The 22005-nt window shown below is 48.7% G+C and overlaps 1 protein-coding gene across 2 annotated transcripts in view; it reads left to right on the top strand.

Annotated features, from left to right (window-relative positions):
• The window catches only part of SYT11 (synaptotagmin 11), a 35040-nt gene extending 15178 nt beyond the window's left edge, over positions 1-19862 (top strand). The window contains exons 2-4 of one of the 2 annotated variants that reach the window (XM_075261417.1): positions 10953-11743; positions 11916-12036; positions 18466-19862. In XM_075261417.1, the coding sequence (XP_075117518.1) occupies positions 10953-11743; positions 11916-12036; positions 18466-18776 (1223 nt within the window). In that variant the 3' untranslated portion in view covers positions 18777-19862. Of the gene's footprint in view, positions 1-10952; positions 11744-11915; positions 12040-18465 lie in introns of both variants that reach the window. The other variant, XM_075261416.1, reaches the window with a different exon arrangement.
• Positions 19863-22005: the final 2143 nt, after the last annotated feature.

The following is a 22005-nucleotide window of genomic DNA, read 5'->3' as shown; positions in this document are numbered from 1 at the left end:
GAGACAGGACACGTATGTATGAGAGGATGTCACATGTAGAGACAGGACACGTATGTATGAGAGTATGTCACATGTAGAGACAGGACACGTATGTATGAGAGGATGTCACATGTAGAGACAGGACACGTATGTATGAGAGGATGTCACATGTAGAGACAGGACACGTATGTATGAGAGGAAGTCACATGTAGAGACAGGACATGTATGTATGAGAGGATGTCACATGCAGAGACAGGACACGTATGTATGAGAGGAAGTCACATGTAGAGACAGGACATGTATGTATGAGAGGATGTCACATGTAGAGACAGGACATGTATGTATGAGAGGAAGTCACATGTAGTGACAGGACACGTATGTATGAGAGGATGTCACATGTAGAGACAGGACAGGTATGTATGAGAGAATGTCACATGTAGAGACAGGACACGTATGTATGAGAGGATGTCACATGTAGAGACAGGACACGTATGTATGAGAAGAAGTCACATGTAGAGACAGGACATGTATGTATGAGAGGAAGTCACATGTAGTGACAGGACACGTATGTATGAGAGGATGTCACATGTAGACACAGGACACGTATGTATGAGAGGATGTCACATGTAGAGACAGGACACGTATGTATGAGAGGAAGTCACATGTAGACACAGGACATGTATGTATGAGAGGATGTCACATGCAGAGACAGGACACGTATGTATGAGAGGATGTCACATGTAGAGACAGGACATGTATGTATGAGAGGAAGTCACATATAGAGACAGGACATGTATGTATGAGAGGAAGTCACATGTAGTAACAGGACACGTATGTATGAGAGGATGTCACATGTAGAGACAGGACACGTATGTATGAGAGAATGTCACATGTAGAGACAGGACACGTATGTATGAGAGGATGCCACATGTAGAGACAGGACACGTATGTATGAAAGGATGTCACATGTAGAGACAGGACATGTATGTATGAGAGGAAGTCACATGTAGAGATAGGACACGTATGTATAAGAGGATGTCACATGTAGAGACAGGACATGTATGTATGAGAGGATGTCACATGTAGAGATAGGACACGTATGTATGAGAGGATGTCACATGTAAAGATAGGACACGTATGTATGAGAGGATGTCACATGTAGAGACAGGACACGTATGTATGAGAGGAAGTCACTTGTAGAGACAGAACACATATGTATGAGAGGGTGTCACATGCAGAGACAGGATACGTATGTATGACATGATGTCACATGTAGAGACAGGACATTTATGTATGAGAGAAAGTCACATGTAGAGACAGGACACGTATGTATGAGAGGATGTCACATGTAGAGACAGGACATGTATGTATGAGAGGAAGTCACATGTAGTGACAGGACACGTATGTATGAGAGGATGCCACATGTAGAGACAGGACATGTATGTATGAGAGGAAGTCACATGTAGTGACAGGACACGTATGTATGAGAGGATGTCACATGTAGAGACAGGACACGTATGTATGAGAGAATGTCACATGTAGAGACAGGACACGTATGTATGAGAGGATGCCACATGTAGAGACAGGACACGTATGTATGAGAGGATGTCACATGTAGACACAGGACATGTATGTATGAGAGGAAGTCACATGTAGTGACAGGACACGTATGTATGAGAGGATGTCACATGTAGAGACAGGACATGTATGTATGAGAGGAAGTCACATGTAGTGACAGGACACGTATGTATGAGAGGATGTCACATGTAGAGATAGGACACGTATGTATGAGAGGATGTCACATGTAGAGATAGGACACGTATGTATGAGAGAATGTCACATGTAGAGACAGGACACGTATGTATGAGAGGATGCCACATGTAGAGACAGGACATGTATGTATGAGAGGATGTCACATGTAGAGACAGGACATGTATGTATGAGAGGAAGTCACATGTAGAGACAGGACACGTATGTATGAGAGGATGCCACATGTAGAGACAGGACACGTATGTATGAGAGGATGTCACATGTAGACACAGGACATGTATGTATGAGAGGAAGTCACATGTAGTGACAGGACACGTATGTATGAGAGGATGTCACATGTAGAGACAGGACATGTATGTATGAGAGGAAGTCACATGTAGTGACAGGACACGTATGTATGAGTGGATGTCACATGTAGAGATAGGACACGTATGTATGAGAGGATGTCACATGTAGAGATAGGACACGTATGTATGAGAGAATGTCACATGTAGAGACAGGACACGTATGTATGAGAGGATGCCACATGTAGAGACAGGACATGTATGTATGAGAGGATGTCACATGTAGAGACAGGACATGTATGTATGAGAGGAAGTCACATGTAGAGACAGGACATGTATGTATGAGAGGAAGTCACATGTAGTAACAGGACACGTATGTATGAGAGGATGTCACATGTAGAGACAGGACACGTATGTATGAGAGAATGTCACATGTAGAGACAGGACACGTATGTATGAGAGGATGCCACATGTAGAGACAGGACACGTATGTATGAAAGGATGTCACATGTAGAGACAGGACACGTATGTATGAGAGGATGTCACATGTAGAGATAGGACACGTATGTATAAGAGGATGTCACATGTAGAGATAGGACACGTATGTATGAGAGGATGTCACATGTAAAGATAGGACACGTATGTATGAGAGGATGTCACATGTAGAGACAGGACACGTATGTATGAGAGGAAGTCACTTGTAGAGACAGGACACATATGTATGAGAGGGTGTCACATGCAGAGACAGGACACGTATGTATGACATGATGTCACATGTAGAAACAGGACATGTATGTATGAGAGGATGTCACATGTAGAGACAGGACACTTATGTATGAGAGGATGTCACATGTAGAGACAGGACATGTATGTATGAGAGGAAGTCACATGTAGTGACAGGACACGTATGTATGAGAGGATGCCACATGTAGAGACAGGACATGTATGTATGAGAGGAAGTCACATGTAGTGACAGGACACGTATGTATGAGAGGATGCCACATGTAGAGACAGGACACGTATGTATGAGAGAATGTCACATGTAGAGACAGGACACGTATGTATGAGAGGATGCCACATGTAGAGACAGGACACGTATGTATGAAAGGATGTCACATGTAGAGACAGGACACGTATGTATGAGAGGATGTCACATGTAGAGATAGGACACGTATGTATAAGAGGATGTCACATGTAGAGACAGGACACGTATTTATAAGAGGATGTCACATGTAGAGATAGGACACATATGTATGAGAGGAAGTCACATGTAGAGACAGGACACGTATGTATGAGAGGATGTCACATGTAGAGACAGGACATGTATGTATGACATGATGTCACATGTAGAGACAGGACATGTATGTATGAGAGGAAGTCACATGTAGAGACAGGACACGTATGTATGAGAGGATGTCACATGTAGAGACAGGACACGTATGTATGAGAGGATGTCACATGTAGAGACAGGACACATGTATGAGAGGATGTCACATTTAGAGACAGGACACGTATGTATGAGAGGATGTCACATGTAGAGACAGGACACGTATGTATGAGAGGATGTCACATGTAGAGAGAGGACATGTATGTATGAGAGGATGCCACATGTAGAGACAGGACACGTATGTATGAAAGGATGTCACATGTAGAGACAGGACATATATGTATGAGAGGATGTCACATGTAGAGACAGGACACATATGTATGAGAGGATGTCACATGTAGAGACAGGACATGTATGTATGAGAGGATGTCACATGTAGAGACACGACACGTATGTATGAGAGGATGTCACATGTAGAGACAGGACACGTATGTATGAGAGGATGTCACATGTAGAGACAGGACACATGTATGAGAGGATGTCACATGTAGAGACAGGACACATGTATGAGAGGATGTCACATTTAGAGACAGGACACGTATGTATGAGAGGATGTCACATGTAGAGACAGGACACGTATGTATGAGAGGATGTCACATGTAGAGATAGGACACGTATGTATGAGAGGATGTCACATGTAGAGACAGGACATATAGGTATGAGAGGATGTCAAATGTAGAGACAGGACATATATGTATGAGAGGATGTCACATGTAGAGACAGGACACATATGTATGAGAGGATGTCACATGTAGAGACAGGACACGTATGTATGAGAGGATGTCACATGTAGAGACAGGACAGGTATGTATGAGAGGAAGTCACATGTAGAGACAGGACACGTATGTATGAGAGGATGTCACATGTAGAGACAGGACATGTATGTATGATAGGATGCCACATGTAGGGACAGGACACATTTGTATGAGAGGGTGTCAGATGTAGAGACAGGACACGTATGTATGAGAGGATGTCACCTGTAGAGACAGGACACATTTGTATGACAGGCTGTCACATGTAGAGACAGGACATATATGTATGAGAGGGTGTCACATGTAGAGACAGGACACGTATGTATGAGAGGATGTCACATGTAGAGACAGGAGAGGTATTAGGAGAGGTCACGTATAGCGGATAGTAGAGGTATGTGCCATGTATTAGGAGAGGACACGTGTAGAGGGCAGTGCAGGTATGTGCCATGTTTTAGGAGAGGACACGTGTGGAGGACAGTGCAGGTATGTGCCATGTGTTAGGAGAGGTCACGTGTGGAGGGCAGTGCAGGTATGTGCCATGTGTTAGGAGAGGTCACGTGTGGAGGGCAGTGCAGGTATGTGCCATGTATTAGGACAGGTCACCTTTAGAGGGCAGTGCAGGTATGTGCCATGTATTTGGAGATGACACGTGTAGAGGACAGTGTAGGTATGTGCCATGTATTAGGAGAGGACACGTGTGGAGGACAGTGCAGGTATGTGCCATGTATTAGGAGAGGACACGTGTGGAGGACAGTGCAGGTGTGTGCCATGTATTAGGAGAGGTCACGTGTGGAGAACAGTGCAGGTGTGTGCCATGTATTAGGAGAGGACACGTGTGGAGGGCAGTGCAGGTATGTGCCATGTATTAGGAGAGGACACGTGTGGAGGACAGTGCAGGTGTGTGCCATGTATTAGGAGAGAACACATGTGGAGGGTAGTGCAGGTGTGTGCCATGTATTAGGAGAGGTCACGTGTGGAGGACAGTGCAGGTGTGTGCCATGTATTAGGAGAGAACACATGTGGAGGGTAGTGCAGGTGTGTGCCATGTATTAGGAGAGGTCACGTGTGGAGGACAGTGCAGGTGTGTGCCATGTATTAGGAGAGTTCACCTTTAGAGGGCAGTGCAGGTATGTGCCATGTATTTGGAGATGACACGTGTAGAGGACAGTGCAGGTATGTTTCATATATTTGGAGAGGACACGTGTGGAGGGCAGTGCAGGTATGTGCCATGTATTAGGAGAGGTCACCTGTAGAGGGCAGTGCAGGTATGTGACATGTATTAGGAGAGGACACGTGTGGAGGACAGTGCAGGTATGTGCCATGTATTATGAGAGGTCACGTGTGGAGGACAGTGCAGGTATGTGCAATGTTTTAAGAGAGAACACGTGTAGAGGACAGTGCAGGTATGTGCCATGTATTAGGATAGGACACATGTGGAGGACAGTGCAGGTATGTGCCATGTATTAGGAGAGGACACGTGTGGAGGGCAGTGCAGGTATGTGCCTTGTATTAGGAGAGGACACGTGTGGAGGACAGTGCAGGTGTGTGCCATGTATTAGGAGAGGACACATGTGGAGGGTAGTGCAGGTATGTGCCATGTATTAGGAGAGGACACATGTGGAGGGTAGTGCAGGTATGTGCCATGTATTATGAGAGGACATGTGTGGAGGACAGTGCAGGTATGTGCCATGTATTATGAGAGGTCACATGTGGAGGACAGTGCAGGTATGTGCAATGTTTTAAGAGAGAACACGTGTAGAGGACAGTGCAGGTATGTGCCATGTATTAGGATAGGACACATGTGGAGGACAGTGCAGGTATGTGCCATGTATTAGGAGAGGACACATGTGGAGGGTAGTGCAGGTGTGTGCCATGTATTAGGAGAGGACACGTGTGGAGGGTAGTGCAGGTGTGTGCCATGTATTAGGAGAGGACACTTGTGGAGGGTAGTGCAGGTGTGTGCCATGTATTAGGAGAGGTCACGTGTGGAGGACAGTGCAGGTGTGTGCCATGTATTAGGAGAGGTCACCTTTAGAGGGCAGTGCAGGTATGTGCCATGTATTAGGAGAGGTCACCTTTAGAGGGCAGTGCAGGTATGTGCCATGTATTAGGAGAGGACACGTGTAGAGGGCAGTGCAGGTATGTGCCATGTATTAGGAGAGGTCACGTGTGGAGGGCAGTGCAGGTATGTGCCATGTATTAGGAGAGGACACGTGTAGAGGACAATGTAGGTATGTGACATGTATTAGGAGAGGTCATGTGTGGAAGACAGTGCAGGTATGTACCATGTATTAGGAGAGGACACATGTGGAGGGTAGTGCAGGTGTGTGCCATGTATTAGGAGAGGTCACGTGTGGAGGACTGTGCAGGTATGTGCCACGTATTAGGAGAGGACACGTGTGGAGGGTAGTGCAGGTGTGTGCCATGTATTAGGAGAGGTCACGTGTGGAGGACAGTGCAGGTATGTGCCACGTATTAGGAGAGGACACGTGTGGAGGACAGTGCAGGTGTGTGCCACGTATTAGGAGAGGACACGTGTGGAGAACAGTGCAGGTATGTGCCACGTATTAGGAGAGGACACGTGTGGAGGACAGTGCAGGTATGTGCCATGTATTAGGAGAGGACACGTGTGGAGGGCAGTGCAGGTATGTGCCATGTATTTGGAGATGACACGTGTAGAGGACAGTGCAGGTATGTGCCATGTATTAGGAGAGGACACGTGTGGAGGACAGTGCAGGTATGTGCCATGTATTAGGAGAGGACACGTGTGGAGGGCAGTGCAGGTATGTGCCATGTATTAGGAGAGGACACGTGTGGAGGACAGTGCAGGTATGTGCCATGTATTAGGAGAGGACACGTGTAGAGGACAGTGCAGGTATGTGCCATGTATTAGGAGAGGTCACGTGTGGAGGACAGTGCAGGTATGTGCCATGTATTAGGAGAGGACACATGTGGAGGGTAGTGCAGGTGTGTGCCATGTATTAGGAGAGGTCACGTGTGGAGGACAGTGCAGGTATGTGCCATGTATTAGGAGAGGACACATGTGGAGGGTAGTGCAGGTGTGTGCCATGTATTAGGAGAGGTCACGTGTGGAGGACAGTGCAGGTATGTGCCATGTATTAGGATGGGTCACGTGTGGAAGACAGTGCAGGTGTGTGCCACGTATTAGGAGAGGACACGTGTGGAGGGCAGTGCAGGTGTGCCATGTATTAGGAGAGGACACGTGTAGAGGGCAGTGCAGGCATGTGCCATGTATTAGGAGAGGTCACGTGTGGAGGACAGTGCAGGTATGTGCCATGTATTAGGATGGGTCACGTGTGGAAGACAGTGCAGGTGTGTGCCACGTATTAGGAGATTACACGTGTGGAGGGCAGTGCAGGTGTGTGCCATGTATTAGGAGAGGTCACATGTGGAGGACAGTGCAGGTATGTGCCATGTATTAGGATGGGTCACGTGTGGAAGACAGTGCAGGTGTGTGCCACGTATTAGGAGAGGACACGTGTGGAGGGTAGTGCAGATATGTGCCATGTATTTTGGAGATGACACGTGTAGAGGACAGTGCAGGTATGTGCCATATATTTGGAGAGGACACGTGTGGAGGGTAGTGCAGGTATGTGCCATGTATTAGGAGAGGACACGTGTGGAGGACAGTGCAGGTATGTGCCATGTGTTATGAGAGGTCACGTGTGGAGGACAGTGCAGGTATGTGCAATGTTTTAAGAGAGGACACGTGTGGAGGACAGTGCAGGTATGTGCCATGTATTAGGATAGGACACGTGTAGAGGGCAGTGCAGGTATGTGCCATGTATTAGGAGAGGACACGTGTAGAGGGCAGTGCAGGTATGTGCCATGTATTAGGAGAGGACACGTGTAGAGGACAATGTAGGTATGTGACATGTATTAGGAGAGGTCATGTGTGGAAGACAGTGCAGGTATGTACAATGTATTAGGAGAGGACACATGTGGAGGGTAGTGCAGGTGTATGCTATGTATTAGGAGAGGACACGTGTGGAGGACAGTGCAGGTATGTGCCACGTATTAGGAGAGGACACGTGTGGAGGACAGTGCAGGTATGTGCCATGTATTAGGATAGGACACGTGTAGAGGGCAGTGCAGGTATGTGCAATGTATTAGGAGAGGTCACGTGTAGAGGACAGTGCAGGTGTGTGCCACGTATTAGGAGAGGACACGTGTAGAGGACAATGTAGGTATGTGACATGTATTAGGAGAGGTCATGTGTGGAAGACAGTGCAGGTATGTACAATGTATTAGGAGAGGACACATGTGGAGGGTAGTGCAGGTGTATGCTATGTATTAGGAGAGGTCACGTGTGGAGGACAGTGCAGGTATGTGCCACGTATTAGGAGAGGACACGTGTGGAGGGTAGTGCAGGTGTGTGCCATGTATTAGGAGAGGTCACGTGTGGAGGACAGTGCAGGTATGTGCCACGTATTAGGAGAGGACACGTGTGGAGGACAGTGCAGGTGTGTGCCATGTATTAGGAGAGGACACGTGTGGAGGACAGTGCAGGTGTGTGCCACGTATTAGGAGAGGACACGTGTGGAGGGCAGTGCAGGTATGTGCCATGTATTAGGAGAGGACACGTGTGGAGGACAGTGCAGGTATGTGACATGTATTAGGAGAGGACACGTGTAGAGGACAGTGCAGGTATGTGCCATGTATTAGGAGAGGTCACGTGTGGAGGACAGTGCAGGTATGTGCCATGTATTAGGAGAGGACACATGTGGAGGGTAGTGCAGGTGTGTGCCATGTATTAGGAGAGGTCACGTGTGGAGGACAGTGCAGGTATGTGCCATGTATTAGGAGAGGACACATGTGGAGGGTAGTGCAGGTGTGTGCCATGTATTAGGAGAGGTCACGTGTGGAGGACAGTGCAGGTATGTGCCATGTATTAGGATGGGTCACGTGTGGAAGACAGTGCAGGTGTGTGCCACGTATTAGGAGAGGACACGTGTGGAGGGCAGTGCAGGTGTGTGCCATGTATTAGGAGAGGACACGTGTAGAGGGCAGTGCAGGCATGTGCCATGTATTAGGAGAGGTCACGTGTGGAGGACAGTGCAGGTATGTGCCATGTATTAGGATGGGTCACGTGTGGAAGACAGTGCAGGTGTGTGCCACGTATTAGGAGAGGACACGTGTGGAGGGCAGTGCAGGTGTGTGCCATGTATTAGGAGAGGTCACGTGTGGAGGACAGTGCAGGTATGTGCCATGTATTAGGATGGGTCACGTGTGGAAGACAGTGCAGGTGTGTGCCACGTATTAGGAGAGGACACGTGTGGAGGGTAGTGCAGATATGTGCCATGTATTTTGGAGATGACACGTGTGGAGGGTAGTGCAGGTATGTGCCATGTATTAGGAGAGGACACGTGTGGAGGACAGTGCAGGTATGTGCCATGTGTTATGAGAGGTCACGTGTGGAGGACAGTGCAGGTATGTGCAATGTTTTAAGAGAGGACACGTGTGGAGGACAGTGCAGGTATGTGCCATGTATTAGGATAGGACACGTGTAGAGGGCAGTGCAGGTATGTGCAATGTATTAGGAGAGGTCACGTGTAGAGGGCAGTGCAGGTATGTGCCATGTATTAGGAGAGGACACGTGTAGAGGACAATGTAGGTATGTGACATGTATTAGGAGAGGTCATGTGTGGAAGACAGTGCAGGTATGTACAATGTATTAGGAGAGGACACATGTGGAGGGTAGTGCAGGTGTATGCTATGTATTAGGAGAGGACACGTGTGGAGGACAGTGCAGGTATGTGCCACGTATTAGGAGAGGACACGTGTGGAGGACAGTGCAGGTATGTGCCATGTATTAGGATAGGACACGTGTAGAGGGCAGTGCAGGTATGTGCAATGTATTAGGAGAGGACACGTGTAGAGGACAGTGCAGGTGTGTGCCACGTATTAGGAGAGGACACGTGTAGAGGACAATGTAGGTATGTGACATGTATTAGGAGAGGTCATGTGTGGAAGACAGTGCAGGTATGTACAATGTATTAGGAGAGGACACATGTGGAGGGTAGTGCAGGTATGTGCTATGTATTAGGAGAGGACACGTGTGGAGGACAGTGCAGGTATGTGCCACGTATTAGGAGAGGACACGTGTGGAGGACAGTGCAGGTATGTACCATGTATTAGGAGAGGACACGTGTGGAGGGCAGTGCAGGTATGTGCCATGTATTAGGAGAGGTCACGTGTGGAGGACAGTGCAGGTATGTGCCATGTATTAGGAGAGGTCACGTGTGGAGGACAGTGCAGGTATGTGACATGTATTAGGAGAGGTCACGTGTGGAGGACAGTGCAGGTATGTGCCACGTATTAGGAGAGGACACGTGTGGAGGACAGTGCAGGTATGTGCCATGTATTAGGAGAGGTCACGTGTGGAGGACAGTGCAGGTATGTGCCATGTATTAGGAGAGGTCACGTGTGGAGGACAGTGCAGGTATGTGCCACGTATTAGGAGAGGACACGTGTGGAGGACAGTGCAGGTGTGTGCCACGTATTAGGAGAGGACACGTGTGGAGGGCAGTGCAGGTATGTGCCATGTATTAGTAGAGGACACGTGTGGAGGACAGTGCAGGTGTGTGCCATGTATTAGGAGAGGACACGTGTGGAGGACAGTATGGATACTTGCTGTGTTTCAGGTCACATGAGGTATGTTGCATGTATAGTCAGCCATATTTGGGTTGATTCCATGCTCATACGATGAGATCATATGTTGGCGTGTTACACTTGTGAATTTTCTCTTTGCTCCCTCAGACATGTCTCCGATCGCAGCGGGGTTCATTGGAGCCGCTGTCCTGGTGGTTTCCGTCTCCGTGGCAGTTTTTATCTGGAGCTGCTGCCACAGCCGTGCAGAGAAAAAGTTTAAGAACCCCCCCTATAAGTTCATTCATATGCTAAAGGGGATCAGTATCTACCCCGAGACCCTCAGCAACAAAAAGAAAAATTTCCGTGTCCGCAGAGACAAGCCTCATAAAGATGGTGACAGTGCTGAGGCTGGTCTAATGGGGTCCGAGAAAGGTCCCAATGGCCTGGCCACGGCTGTAAACCAGCTGCCCATCAACCCAAACTATGGCGAGGAGGCAAGCCCAAGTGGAAGCACGAGCTCCAGTGGAAGCAAGACGTCGTCCCCTTTATCCCCAGATGAGGAGGCCGCGCTGGGGGCATTGACCATCTCTGTGGACTATAACTTCCCAAAGAAAGCCTTGGTGGTGACCATACAAGAAGCTCATGGACTTCCTGTGATGGATGAGCACTCTCGAGGCTCCGACCCTTACATCAAAATGACCATCCTGCCAGACAAGAAGCATCGCGTGAAGACGCGCGTCTTACGGAAGACTCTGGATCCTGTGTTTGACGAGACCTTCACCTTCTACGGCATCCCATACAGTCAGCTCCAGGACCTGGTGCTTCACTTTCTGGTGTTGAGCTTTGACCGTTTCTCGCGAGATGATGTGATTGGGGAGGTAATGGTACCCCTGTCAGGGGTGGATCCGAGCACCGGGAGAGTGCAGATCACCAGAGACATTGTGAGAAGGAACATCCAGGTGAGTAGATGCTTGTGTTATCTTCTCCGTGCTGAGTGGTGGCTGCCATGTATCACATGAGATGATGAGTGTTGTGGTCAGTCCGATGATTAGTGATTATTGTGAATGCCTGGTGACAACTCGTGAAGATATAATCCTGCCAACATGAAGACAACTCATCTTGTTGTCACAGAAATGCGTCAGCCGTGGAGAACTGCAAGTGTCATTGTCTTATCAGCCGGTGGCACAAAGAATGACCGTCGTGGTGCTGAAGGCAAAACATCTGCCGAGAATGGACATCACTGGCCTGTCAGGTAGCAGCTATTTATCCATCGTAGACTCCTCATATGGTGTCCACATGAGCTATAGTCCTCCTCTGCCATTATTCTCCGGCCATTATACATCTGCTCTATACATGTCCTCTCCCATCAGTCTCCACCCACTATACGGCTCCTCTCTCGTCAGTCTCCAGCCTCTATACATCTCCTCTCCCGTGAGTCTCCAGCCTCTATTCAGCTCCTCTCCCATCAGTCTCCAGCCTCTATACAGCTCCTCTCCTGTCAGTCTCCAGCCTCTATACATCTCCTCTCCCGTGAGACTCCAGCCTCTATACAGCTCCTCTCCCGTGAGTCTCCAGCCTCTATACATCTCCTCTCCCATCAGTCTCCAGCCTCTATACGGCTCCTCTCTCGTCAGTCTCCAGCCTCTATACATCTCCTCTCCTGTGAGACTCCAGCCTCTATACATCTCCTCTCCCATCAGTCTCCAGCCTCTATACAGCTCCTCTCCCATCAGTCTCCAGCCTCTATACAGCTCCTCTCCTGTCAGTCTCTCTCCAGCCTCTATACAGCTCCTCTCCCGTGAGTCTCCAGCCTCTATACAGCTCCTCTCCCATCAGTCTCCAGCCTCTATACAGCGCCTCTCCCATCAGTCTCCAGCCTCTCTACATCTCCTCTCCCGTCAGTCTCACTCCAGCCTCTATACATGTCCTCTCCCGTCAGTCTGTCTCCCACCTCTATACAGCTCCTTTCCCATCAGTCTCCAGCCTCTACACATCTCCTCTCCCGTGAGACTCCAGCCTCTATACAGCTCCTCTCCCATCAGTCTCCAGCCTCTATACATCTCCTCTCCCATCAGTCTCCAGCCTCTATACAGCTCCTCTCCTGTCAGTCTCTCTCCAGCCTCTATACAGCTCCTCTCCCGTGAGTCTCCAGCCTCTATACAGCACCTCTCCCATCAGTCTCCAGCCTCTCTACATCTCCTCTCCCGTCAGTCTCACTCCAGCCTCTATACATGTCCTCTCCCGTCAGTCTGTCTCCCACCTCTATACAGCTCCTCTCTCATCAGTCTCCAGCCTTTATACATCTCCTCTCTCATCAGTCTCTCTCCAGCCTCTATACATCTCCTCTCTCATCAGTCTCTCTCCAGCCTCTATACATCTCCTCTCTCATCAGTCTCTCTCCAGCCTCTATTCAGATCCTCTCCTGTCAGTCTCTCTCTAGCCTCTATACAGCTCCTCTCCCATCAGTCTCCAGCCTGTCTACATCTCCTTTCCCGTCAGTCTGTCTACCGCCTCTATACAGCTCCTCTCCCATCAGTCTTCAGCCTCTATACATCACCTCTCCTGTCAGTCTCTCTCCAGCCTCTATACATCTCCTCTCCCGTCAGTCTCTCTCCAGCCTCTATACAGCTCCTCTCCCGCCAGTCTCTTTCCATCCTCTATATATCTCTTCTCCTGTCAGTCTCTCTCTCCAGCCTCTATACATCTCCTCTCCTGTCATTCTCTTTCCATCCTCTATATATCTCTTCTCCTGTCAGTCTCTCTCTCCAGCCTCTATACAGCTCCTCTCCTGTCATTCTCTCTCCATCCTCTATACAGCTCCTCTCCCGTCAGTCTCTCTCCAGCCTCTATACATCTCCTCTCCTGTCATTCTCTTTCCATCCTCTATATATCTCTTCTCCTGTCAGTCTCTCTCTCCAGCCTCTATACAGCTCCTCTCCTGTCATTCTCTCTCCATCCTCTATACAGCTCCTCTCCCGTCAGTCTCTCTCCAGCCTCTATACATCTCCTCTCCTGTCATTCTCTTTCCATCCTCTATATATCTCTTCTCCTGTCAGTCTCTCTCTCCAGCCTCTATACAGCTCCTCTCCCGTCAGTCTCTTTCCAGCCTCTATATATCTCCTCTCCTGTCAGTCTCTCTCCAGCCTCTATACAGCTCCTCTCCTGTCATTCTCTTTCCATCCTCTATATATCTCCTCTCCTGTCAGTCTCTCTCCAGCCTCTATACAGCTCCTCTCCCGTCAGTCTTTTTCCATCCTCTATACATCTCCTCTCCCGTCAGTCTCTTTCCTTCCTCTATATATCTCCTCTCCTGTCAGTCTCTCTCCAGCCTCTATACATCTCCTCTCCCGTCAGTCTCTTTCCATCCTCTATACAGCTCCTCTCTCATCAGTTTCTCTTCAACCTCTATACAGCTCCTCTCCCACCAGTCTCCAGCTTCTATACATCTCTCTCATCAATCTCCCTCTAGCCTCTATACAGCTTGTCTCTTGTCAGTCTCTCTCCAGCCTCTATACAGCTCCTCTCCCATCAGTCTGCAGCCTCTTTATATCTCCTCTCCTGTCAGTCTCTCTCCAGCCTCTATACAGCTCCACGCTCATCAGTCTCTCTCCAGCCTCGATATATCTCCTCTCCCGTCAGTCTCTTTCCATATTCTATTCATCTCCTCTCCTGTCAGTCTCTTTCCATCCTCTATATATCTCCTCTCCTGTCAGTCTCTGTCCATCCTCTATACAGCTCCTCTCCCGTCAGTCTCTTTCCATATTCTATTCATCTCCTCTCCTGTCAGTCTCTCTCCAGCCTCTATACATTTCCTCTCCCGTTAGTCCCCAGCCTCTATACATCTCCTATCTCATCAATCTCTCTCCAGCCTCTATACAGCTCCTCTCCCATCAGTCTCCAGACTCTGTACATCTCCTCTCTCGTCAGTCTCTCTCCAGCCTCTATACATCTCCTTTCTCATCAGTCTCTCTCCAGCCTCTATACAGCTCCTCTCCCATCAGTCTCCAGCCTCTTTATATCTCCTCTCCTGTCAGTCTCTCTCCAGCCTCTATACAGCTCCTCTCCCGTCAGTCTCTTTCCATCCTCTATATATCTCCTCTCCTGTCAGTCTCTCTCTCCAGCCTCTATACATCTTCTCTCCTGTCAGTCTCTTTCCAGCCTCTATACATCTCCTCTCCCGTCAGTCTCTTTCCATCCTCTATACAGCTCCTCTCTCATCAGTCTCTCTTCATCCTCTATACAGCTCCTCTCCCGTTAGTCCCCAGCCTCTATACATCTCCTCTCTTGTCAGTCTCTCTCCAGCCTCTATACATCTCCTCTCTCATCAATCTCTCTCCAGCCTCTATACATCTCCTCTCTTGTCAGTCTCTCTCCAGCCTCTATACATCTCCTCTCTCATCAATCTCTCTCTAGCCTCTATACATCTCCTCTCCCGTCAGTCTCTCTCCAGCCTCTATACATCTCCTCTCCTGTCAGTCTCTCTCCAGCCTCTATACATCTCCTCTCTCATCAGTCTCTCTCCATCCTCTATACAGCTCCTCTCCCATCAGTCTCCAGACTCTATACAGCTCCTCTCCCGTCAGTCTCTCTCCAGACTCTATACATCTCCTCTCTTGTCAGTCTCTCTCCAGCCTCTATACATCTCCTCTCCTGTCAGTCTCTCTCCAGCCTCTATATATCTCCTCTCCTGTCAGTCTCTCTCCATCCTCTATACATCTCCTCTCCTGTCAGTCTCTCTCCATCCTCTATACATCTCCTCTCCTATCAGTCTCACTCCAGCCTCTATACAGCTCCTCTCTCATCAGTCTCTCTTCATCCTCTATACAGCTCCTCTCCCATCAGTCTCCAGCCTCTATACAGCTCCTCTCCCGTTAGTCCCCAGCCTTTATACATCTCCTCTCTTGTCAGTCTCTCTCCAGCCTCTATAAATCTCCTCTCTCATCAGTCTCTCTCCATCCTCTATACAACTCCTCTCCCGTCAGTCTCTCTCCAGCCTCTATACATCTCCTCTCTCATCAATCTCTCTCCAGCCTCTATACATCTCCTCTCCTGTCAGTCTCTTTCCATCCTCTATACAGCTCCTCTCCCGTCAGTCTCTTTCCATCCTCTATACAGCTCCTCTCTCATCAATCTCTCTCCAGCCTCTATACAACTCCTCTCCCATCAGTCTCCAGACTCTATACAGCTCCTCTCCCATTAGTCCCCAGCCTCTATACATCTCCTCTCTTGTCAGTCTCTCTCCAGCCTCTATACATCTCCTCTCTCATCAATCTCTCTCTAGCCTCTATACATCTCCTCTCCCGTCAGTCTCTCTCCAGCCTCTATACATCTCCTCTCCTGTCAGTCTCTCTCCATCCTCTATACATCTCCTCTCCTGTCAGTCTCTCTCCATCCTCTATACATCTCCTCTCCTGTCAGTCTCTCTCCATCCTCTATACATCTTCTCTCCTGTCAGTCTCTCTCCAGCCTCTATACATCTCCTCTCTCATCAATCTCTCTCCAGCCTCTATACAGCTCCTCTCCCATCAGTCTCCAGACTCTATACAGCTCCTCTCCCGTTAGTCCCCAGCCTCTATACTGCTCCTCTCCTGTCATTCTCTTTCCATCCTCTATATATCTCCTCTCCCATCAGTCTCTCTCCAGCCTCTATACATCTCCTCTCCCGTCAGTCTCTCTCCAGCCTCTATACATCTCCTCTCCTGTCATTCTCTTTCCAGCCTCTATACATCTCTCCTGTCAGTCTCTCTCCAGCCTCTATACAGCTCCTCTCTCATCAGTCTCCATCCTCTATATATCTCCTCTCCCGTCAGTCTCTTTCCATCCTCTATACAGCTCCTCTCCTGTCATTCTCTTTCCATCCTCTATACAGCTCCTCTCCCTTCAGTCTCTTTCCATCCTCTATACATCTCCTCTCCCATCAGTCTCTCTCCAGCCTCTATACAGCTCCTCTCCTGTCATTCTCTTTCCATCCTCTATACATTTCCTCTTCCGTCAGTCTCTCTCCAGCCTCTATACAGCTCCTCTCCTGTCATTCTCTTTCCATCCTCTATATATCTCCTCTCCCGTCAGTCTCTTTCCATCCTCTATACAGCTCCTCTCCCGTCAGTCTCTCTCCAGCCTCTATACAGCTCCTCTCCTGTCATTCTCTTTCCATCCTCTATATATCTCCTCTCCCGTCAGTCTCTCTCCATCCTCTATACAGCTCCTCTCCTGTCATTCTCTTTCCATCCTCTATACATTTCCTCTCCCGTCAGTCTCTCTCCAGCCTCTATATAACTCCTCTCTCATCAATCTCTCTCCAGCCTCTATACAGCTCCTCTCCTGTCATTCTCTTTCCATCCTCTATACAACTCCTCTCCCGTCAGTCTCTCTCCAGCCTCTATACAGCTCTTCTCCCGTCAGTCTCTCTCCAGCGTCTATACAGCTCCTCTCCCGTCATTCTCTTTCCATCCTCTATACAGCTCCTCTCCCGTCAGTCTCTCTCCAGCCTCTATACAGCTCCTCTCCTGTCATTCTCTTTCCATCCTCTATACATTTCCTCTCCCGTCAGTCTCTCTCCAGCCTCTATACAGCTCCTCTCCTGTCATTCTCTTTCCATCCTCTATACAGCTCCTCTCCTGTCAGTCTCTCTCCATCCTCTATACATTTCCTCTCCCGTCAGTCTCTCTCCAGCCTCTATACAGCACCTCTCCTGTCATTCTCTTTCCATCCTCTATACAGCTCCTCTCCTGTCATTCTCTTTCCATCCTCTATACAGCTCCTCTCCCGTCAGTCTCTCTCCATCCTCTATACAGCTCCTCTCCCGTCAGTCTCTCTCCAGCCTCTATACATCTCCTCTCTTGTCAGTCTCTCTCCATCCTCTATACATTTCCTCTCCCGTCAGTCTCTCTCCAGCCTCTATACATCTCCTCTCTTGTCAGTCTCTCTCCATCCTCTATACATTTCCTCTCCCGTCAGTCTCTCTCCAGCCTCTATACAGCACCTCTCCTGTCATTCTCTTTCCATCCTCTATACAGCTCCTCTCCTGTCGTTCTCTTTCCATCCTCTATACAGCTCCTCTCCCATCAGTCTCTTTCCATCCTCTATACAGCTCCTCTCCTGTCAGTCTCTCTCCAGCCTCTATACAGCTCCTCTCCCGTCATTCTCTCTCCATCCTCTATACAGCTCCTCTCCCGTCATTCTCTCTCCATCCTCTATACAGCTCCTCTCCCGTCATTCTCTTTCCATCCTCTATACAGCTCCTCTCCTGTCATTCTCTTTCCATCCTCTATACAGCTCCTCTCCCATCAGTCTCTTTCCATCCTCTATACAGCTCCTCTCCCATCAGTCTCTCTCCATCCTCTATACAGCTCCTCTCCTGTCATTCTCTTTCCATCCTCTATACAGCTCCTCTCCCATCAGTCTCTCTCCATCCTCTATACAGCTCCTCTCCCATCAGTCTCTCTCCATCCTCTATACAGCTCCTCTCCCATCAGTCTCTTTCCATCCTCTATACAGCTCCTCTCCCATCAGTCTCTCTCCAGCCTCTGTAGCCTCCTCTCCTCCCCTCTATAGCTCTCCTTTTCTCTTCCACCCCTCTCTGTTATTGGTACAGTAGAGTAAGGTTACCTGGTTGACTGTGTAGTAGACCCCGCAGGTGACAGGACAGGGTAACGTGTGAGTTTTGCTTTTTCATTCACAGATCCCTACGTCAAAGTGAACGTCTATTATGGTCGAAAACGAATTGCAAAGAAGAAGACTCACGTGAAGAAGTGCACGCTCAGCCCCGTCTTCAACGAGTCCTTCATCTATGACATCCCCATAGACCTATTGCCGGACATAAGCATTGAGTTTCTTGTCATCGACTTTGATCGCACCACCAAGAACCAGGTGGTGGGCCGGCTAATCCTGGGGGCGCACAGTGTGACAGCCAACGGCATTGAACATTGGCGGGAGGTCTGTGACAACCCTCGTAAGCTGATAGCCAAGTGGCACAGCCTGAGCGAGTACTAGGGGCTTCTGGTCATTGGGGGCAGTTTAGCAGGGTCCTAGTGATGGGAAGAGTGCTGGAACCAGATGGGCAGGAAATCCCCATTGTTTGTCTTCTCCTGTCTAACCCTTCAGTGACCAGGGTGCCCGGGACATCCCGTACTCTAGGTCTGCCCAATGCTGAAGGTGTTAGCCTCGTTTTAGTGGTAGGTCAAACTTTTTAGGCAGTCGGTTCTGAGGTTCTGCAGGACACTCTAATATTAAGTACTAAACCACACGGTAACACATCCTATAATCTATATACAGAGTATAACCCTTTGTTTGCATGTTGACGGCAGACACCTGTTTCCGCTCTAGACGCCCTGTGCATGTGAGGTCCATGTTCCTAACTCTTGGCAATGAGGGGCCATTGTGGTAGCACAAGATCCGTGTTTTGCGTTTCTGTGGCTCTTGTGTCAGAAAATATGATTGAGTTTTTGAAAAATGAGTGGATCCTGGCCACCCATCATCTTCAGCTCCGTGAGTCACATGACGGTGTGCGGTCAGGTGGTTTGGATCCTGGCCACCCATCATCTTCAGCTCCGTGAGTCACATGACGGTGTGCGGTCAGGTGGTTTGGATCCTGGCCACCCATCATCTTCAGCTCCGTGAGTCACATGACGGTGTGCGGTCAGGTGGTTTGGATCCTGGCCACCCATCATCTTCAGCTCCGTGAGTCACATGACGGTGTGCGGTCAGGTGGTTTGGATCCTGGCCACCCATCATCTTCAGCTCCGTGAGTCACATGACGGTGTGCGGTCAGGTGGTTTGGATCCTGGCCACCCATCATCTTCAGCTCCGTGAGTCACATGACCGCGTACGAGCAGGTGGTTTGGATCCTGGCCACCCATCGTCTTCAGCTCCATGAGTCACATGACGGTGTGCGGTCAGATGGTTTGGATCCTGGCCACCCATCATCTTCAGCTCCGTGAGTCACATGACGGTGTGCGGTCATGTGGTTTGGATCCTGGCCACCCATCATCTTCAGCTCCGTGAGTCACATGACGGTGTGCGGTCAGGTGGTTTGGATCCTGGCCACCCATCATCTTCAGCTCCGTGAGTCACATGACGGTGCATTGAGCTGGTGGACTGGATCATGCAGCCCCCCCCGCCCAATCATCTTCAGCTCTATGGGTAATGAGACAATGTGCAACTTGTGTTGTACGTAAGCAGCGGGCTCCCACCCTTTTTTATGGACACCCTATGTCCTTGTTTCCAGCATGGACCTTCAGTTGTTGTGCTTGCAGATGTTCCCAGCTGTGATCTGAATGTTGTTGGAGATATGTAGGATGTGCTAAGACGGGCTCAGCGCTGTCAGGGAGACCAGGCACCTTACGGGACCTCAGGACATAGAGGTTTGAGCGCTCTCATACCAGCTGTTCTGAAGAGCTTGGTGCAGGTGATGTGCTGGCGGTCCTCCGGCTTTACACCGGCTGTCAATACCCCCAGCTCCTTCCTTTACCTAGTAGATCGTAATCGGTTCCCGGTGGTCTGATGGCAGGAGGAGACGTAGTTGTGCCTCAGTCTCGGCAGCAGGAAGGCTGAGGCCATCATGCTCATGACATTGGATTGTCCCATCACCAACCTGGCTGAAGTTGTCCTTAATCTCATATGGACCTAGATACACATCTGCTGTGTCAGGATAGCGGACCCCCACCATGGGTGCAGAAGTCTCATTCAGCCCTCTAGTCTTAAGGGTCTGGTCACCTTTATTGGATGGACACGTCTCTGGGCTTGGCTCCATATCTGGGAATCATCTCAGCATCTGAAATACACCAGATGCTCTTCCAGTCCTTTCTAGAACCTCTAGTTTCCGCATACTATAATTCTCTTGTCTGTTACACCTCATTTTGGAGCAGAAATACTGACATAAATTCCAAACATGATTCACATATTGGTCTTACAAGGCTCTGCTGTGAGCCACATATTGTATAAAAGGCTCTTATTCTGCTGTCTGTATACGGAATTTGGCTCAGATTCCCTATATAAAAGGCTCTAATCCCTCCATCCTCTATTACTAGGCTCAGGTTCCATATATAAAAGGCTGGAGGCCTCTATTACTAGGCTCAGATTCCATATAAAGGTTCTGATCCCTCCATCCTCTATTACTAGGCTCAGATTCCCAATATAAAAGGCTCTAATCCCTCCATCCTCTATTACTAGGCTCAGGTTCCATATATAAAAGGCTGGAGGCCTCTATTACTAGGCTCAGATTCCCAATATAAAAGGCTCTGATCCCTCCATCATCTTTTATTAGAATCAGATTCCCAATATAAAAGGCTCTAATCCCTCCAGCCTCTATTACTAGGCTCAGATTCCCCTCCAGCTACTCTGTTATTAGCCCCTATAGAAATATGCTCTGATCCCTTCATTCTCTCTTGTTAGGCTCAGATCGTCTGAGAATAAACTTAAATCTCCCTTATAAAAGCTTTGTACCCTGTTATTTAACTCAGGACTCCCATATAATAGCCATCATCCCCTCCCCATATAAACTGCTTGGATCCCTCTGTATTCTGGCTAAAAGGCTCTTATAAAAGGCTTAGATCCCCATAGAACACAGATCACTTATGTAAAGGCACTTATTTCTCCATACTCTATGATTAGGTTCACATCCCCATATATACTCTACCACCTTATCAAAGGCTTGGGCCCCTCTGTACATTGCCCTTAGGCTCAGATCACCCATAGAAAAGGCTCACATCCATCTGTACACTGCGATTATACCCGGATCCCCCTTATTAAAGGCATGGGCTCTTCTGTACATTTCCCTTAGGCTCAGATCACCTTCCATGCTCTGTTATTAGATTCACATATCACACATAACAGGCTTGAACAGCTTCATACTCCCATTAGGCTCAGATTCCCCTATAAAAAGCTCTTATCCTTCCATATTGTTATCAGGCTACATTGAGGTACGTAAAAGGCTCTGATCCTTCTATATTCCTTTTCATCCCACATCCTCAGCCCTTAGGCTCATGTCACCAGAAAGCCGGCTCTGAACCTCCTATAATCCAGTAATAGGTTCACACCCAGATCCCATGATTCTACTAAAATATGTCCTAAGGGCCAGAACCCAATGTTTAAGGCCAGAGTTCCTCTGTCATCTCTTATGACTCCGCCTCTAAACTTCTGTTACCTTGTATATAGCGGCACTCCATTTGCTTAATGTTACCTGGGCGCCTATTGAAGTCAAAGCGCTTGTTCTCTTATCAGT

This window comes from Leptodactylus fuscus, unplaced genomic scaffold (genome assembly GCF_031893055.1).
Source record: "Leptodactylus fuscus isolate aLepFus1 unplaced genomic scaffold, aLepFus1.hap2 HAP2_SCAFFOLD_129, whole genome shotgun sequence".
NCBI classification, from domain to species: Eukaryota; Metazoa; Chordata; class Amphibia; order Anura; family Leptodactylidae; genus Leptodactylus; species Leptodactylus fuscus.
Note: the sequence above shows the minus strand (reverse complement) of the source record. Positions and strands in the feature narration are given on the sequence as shown.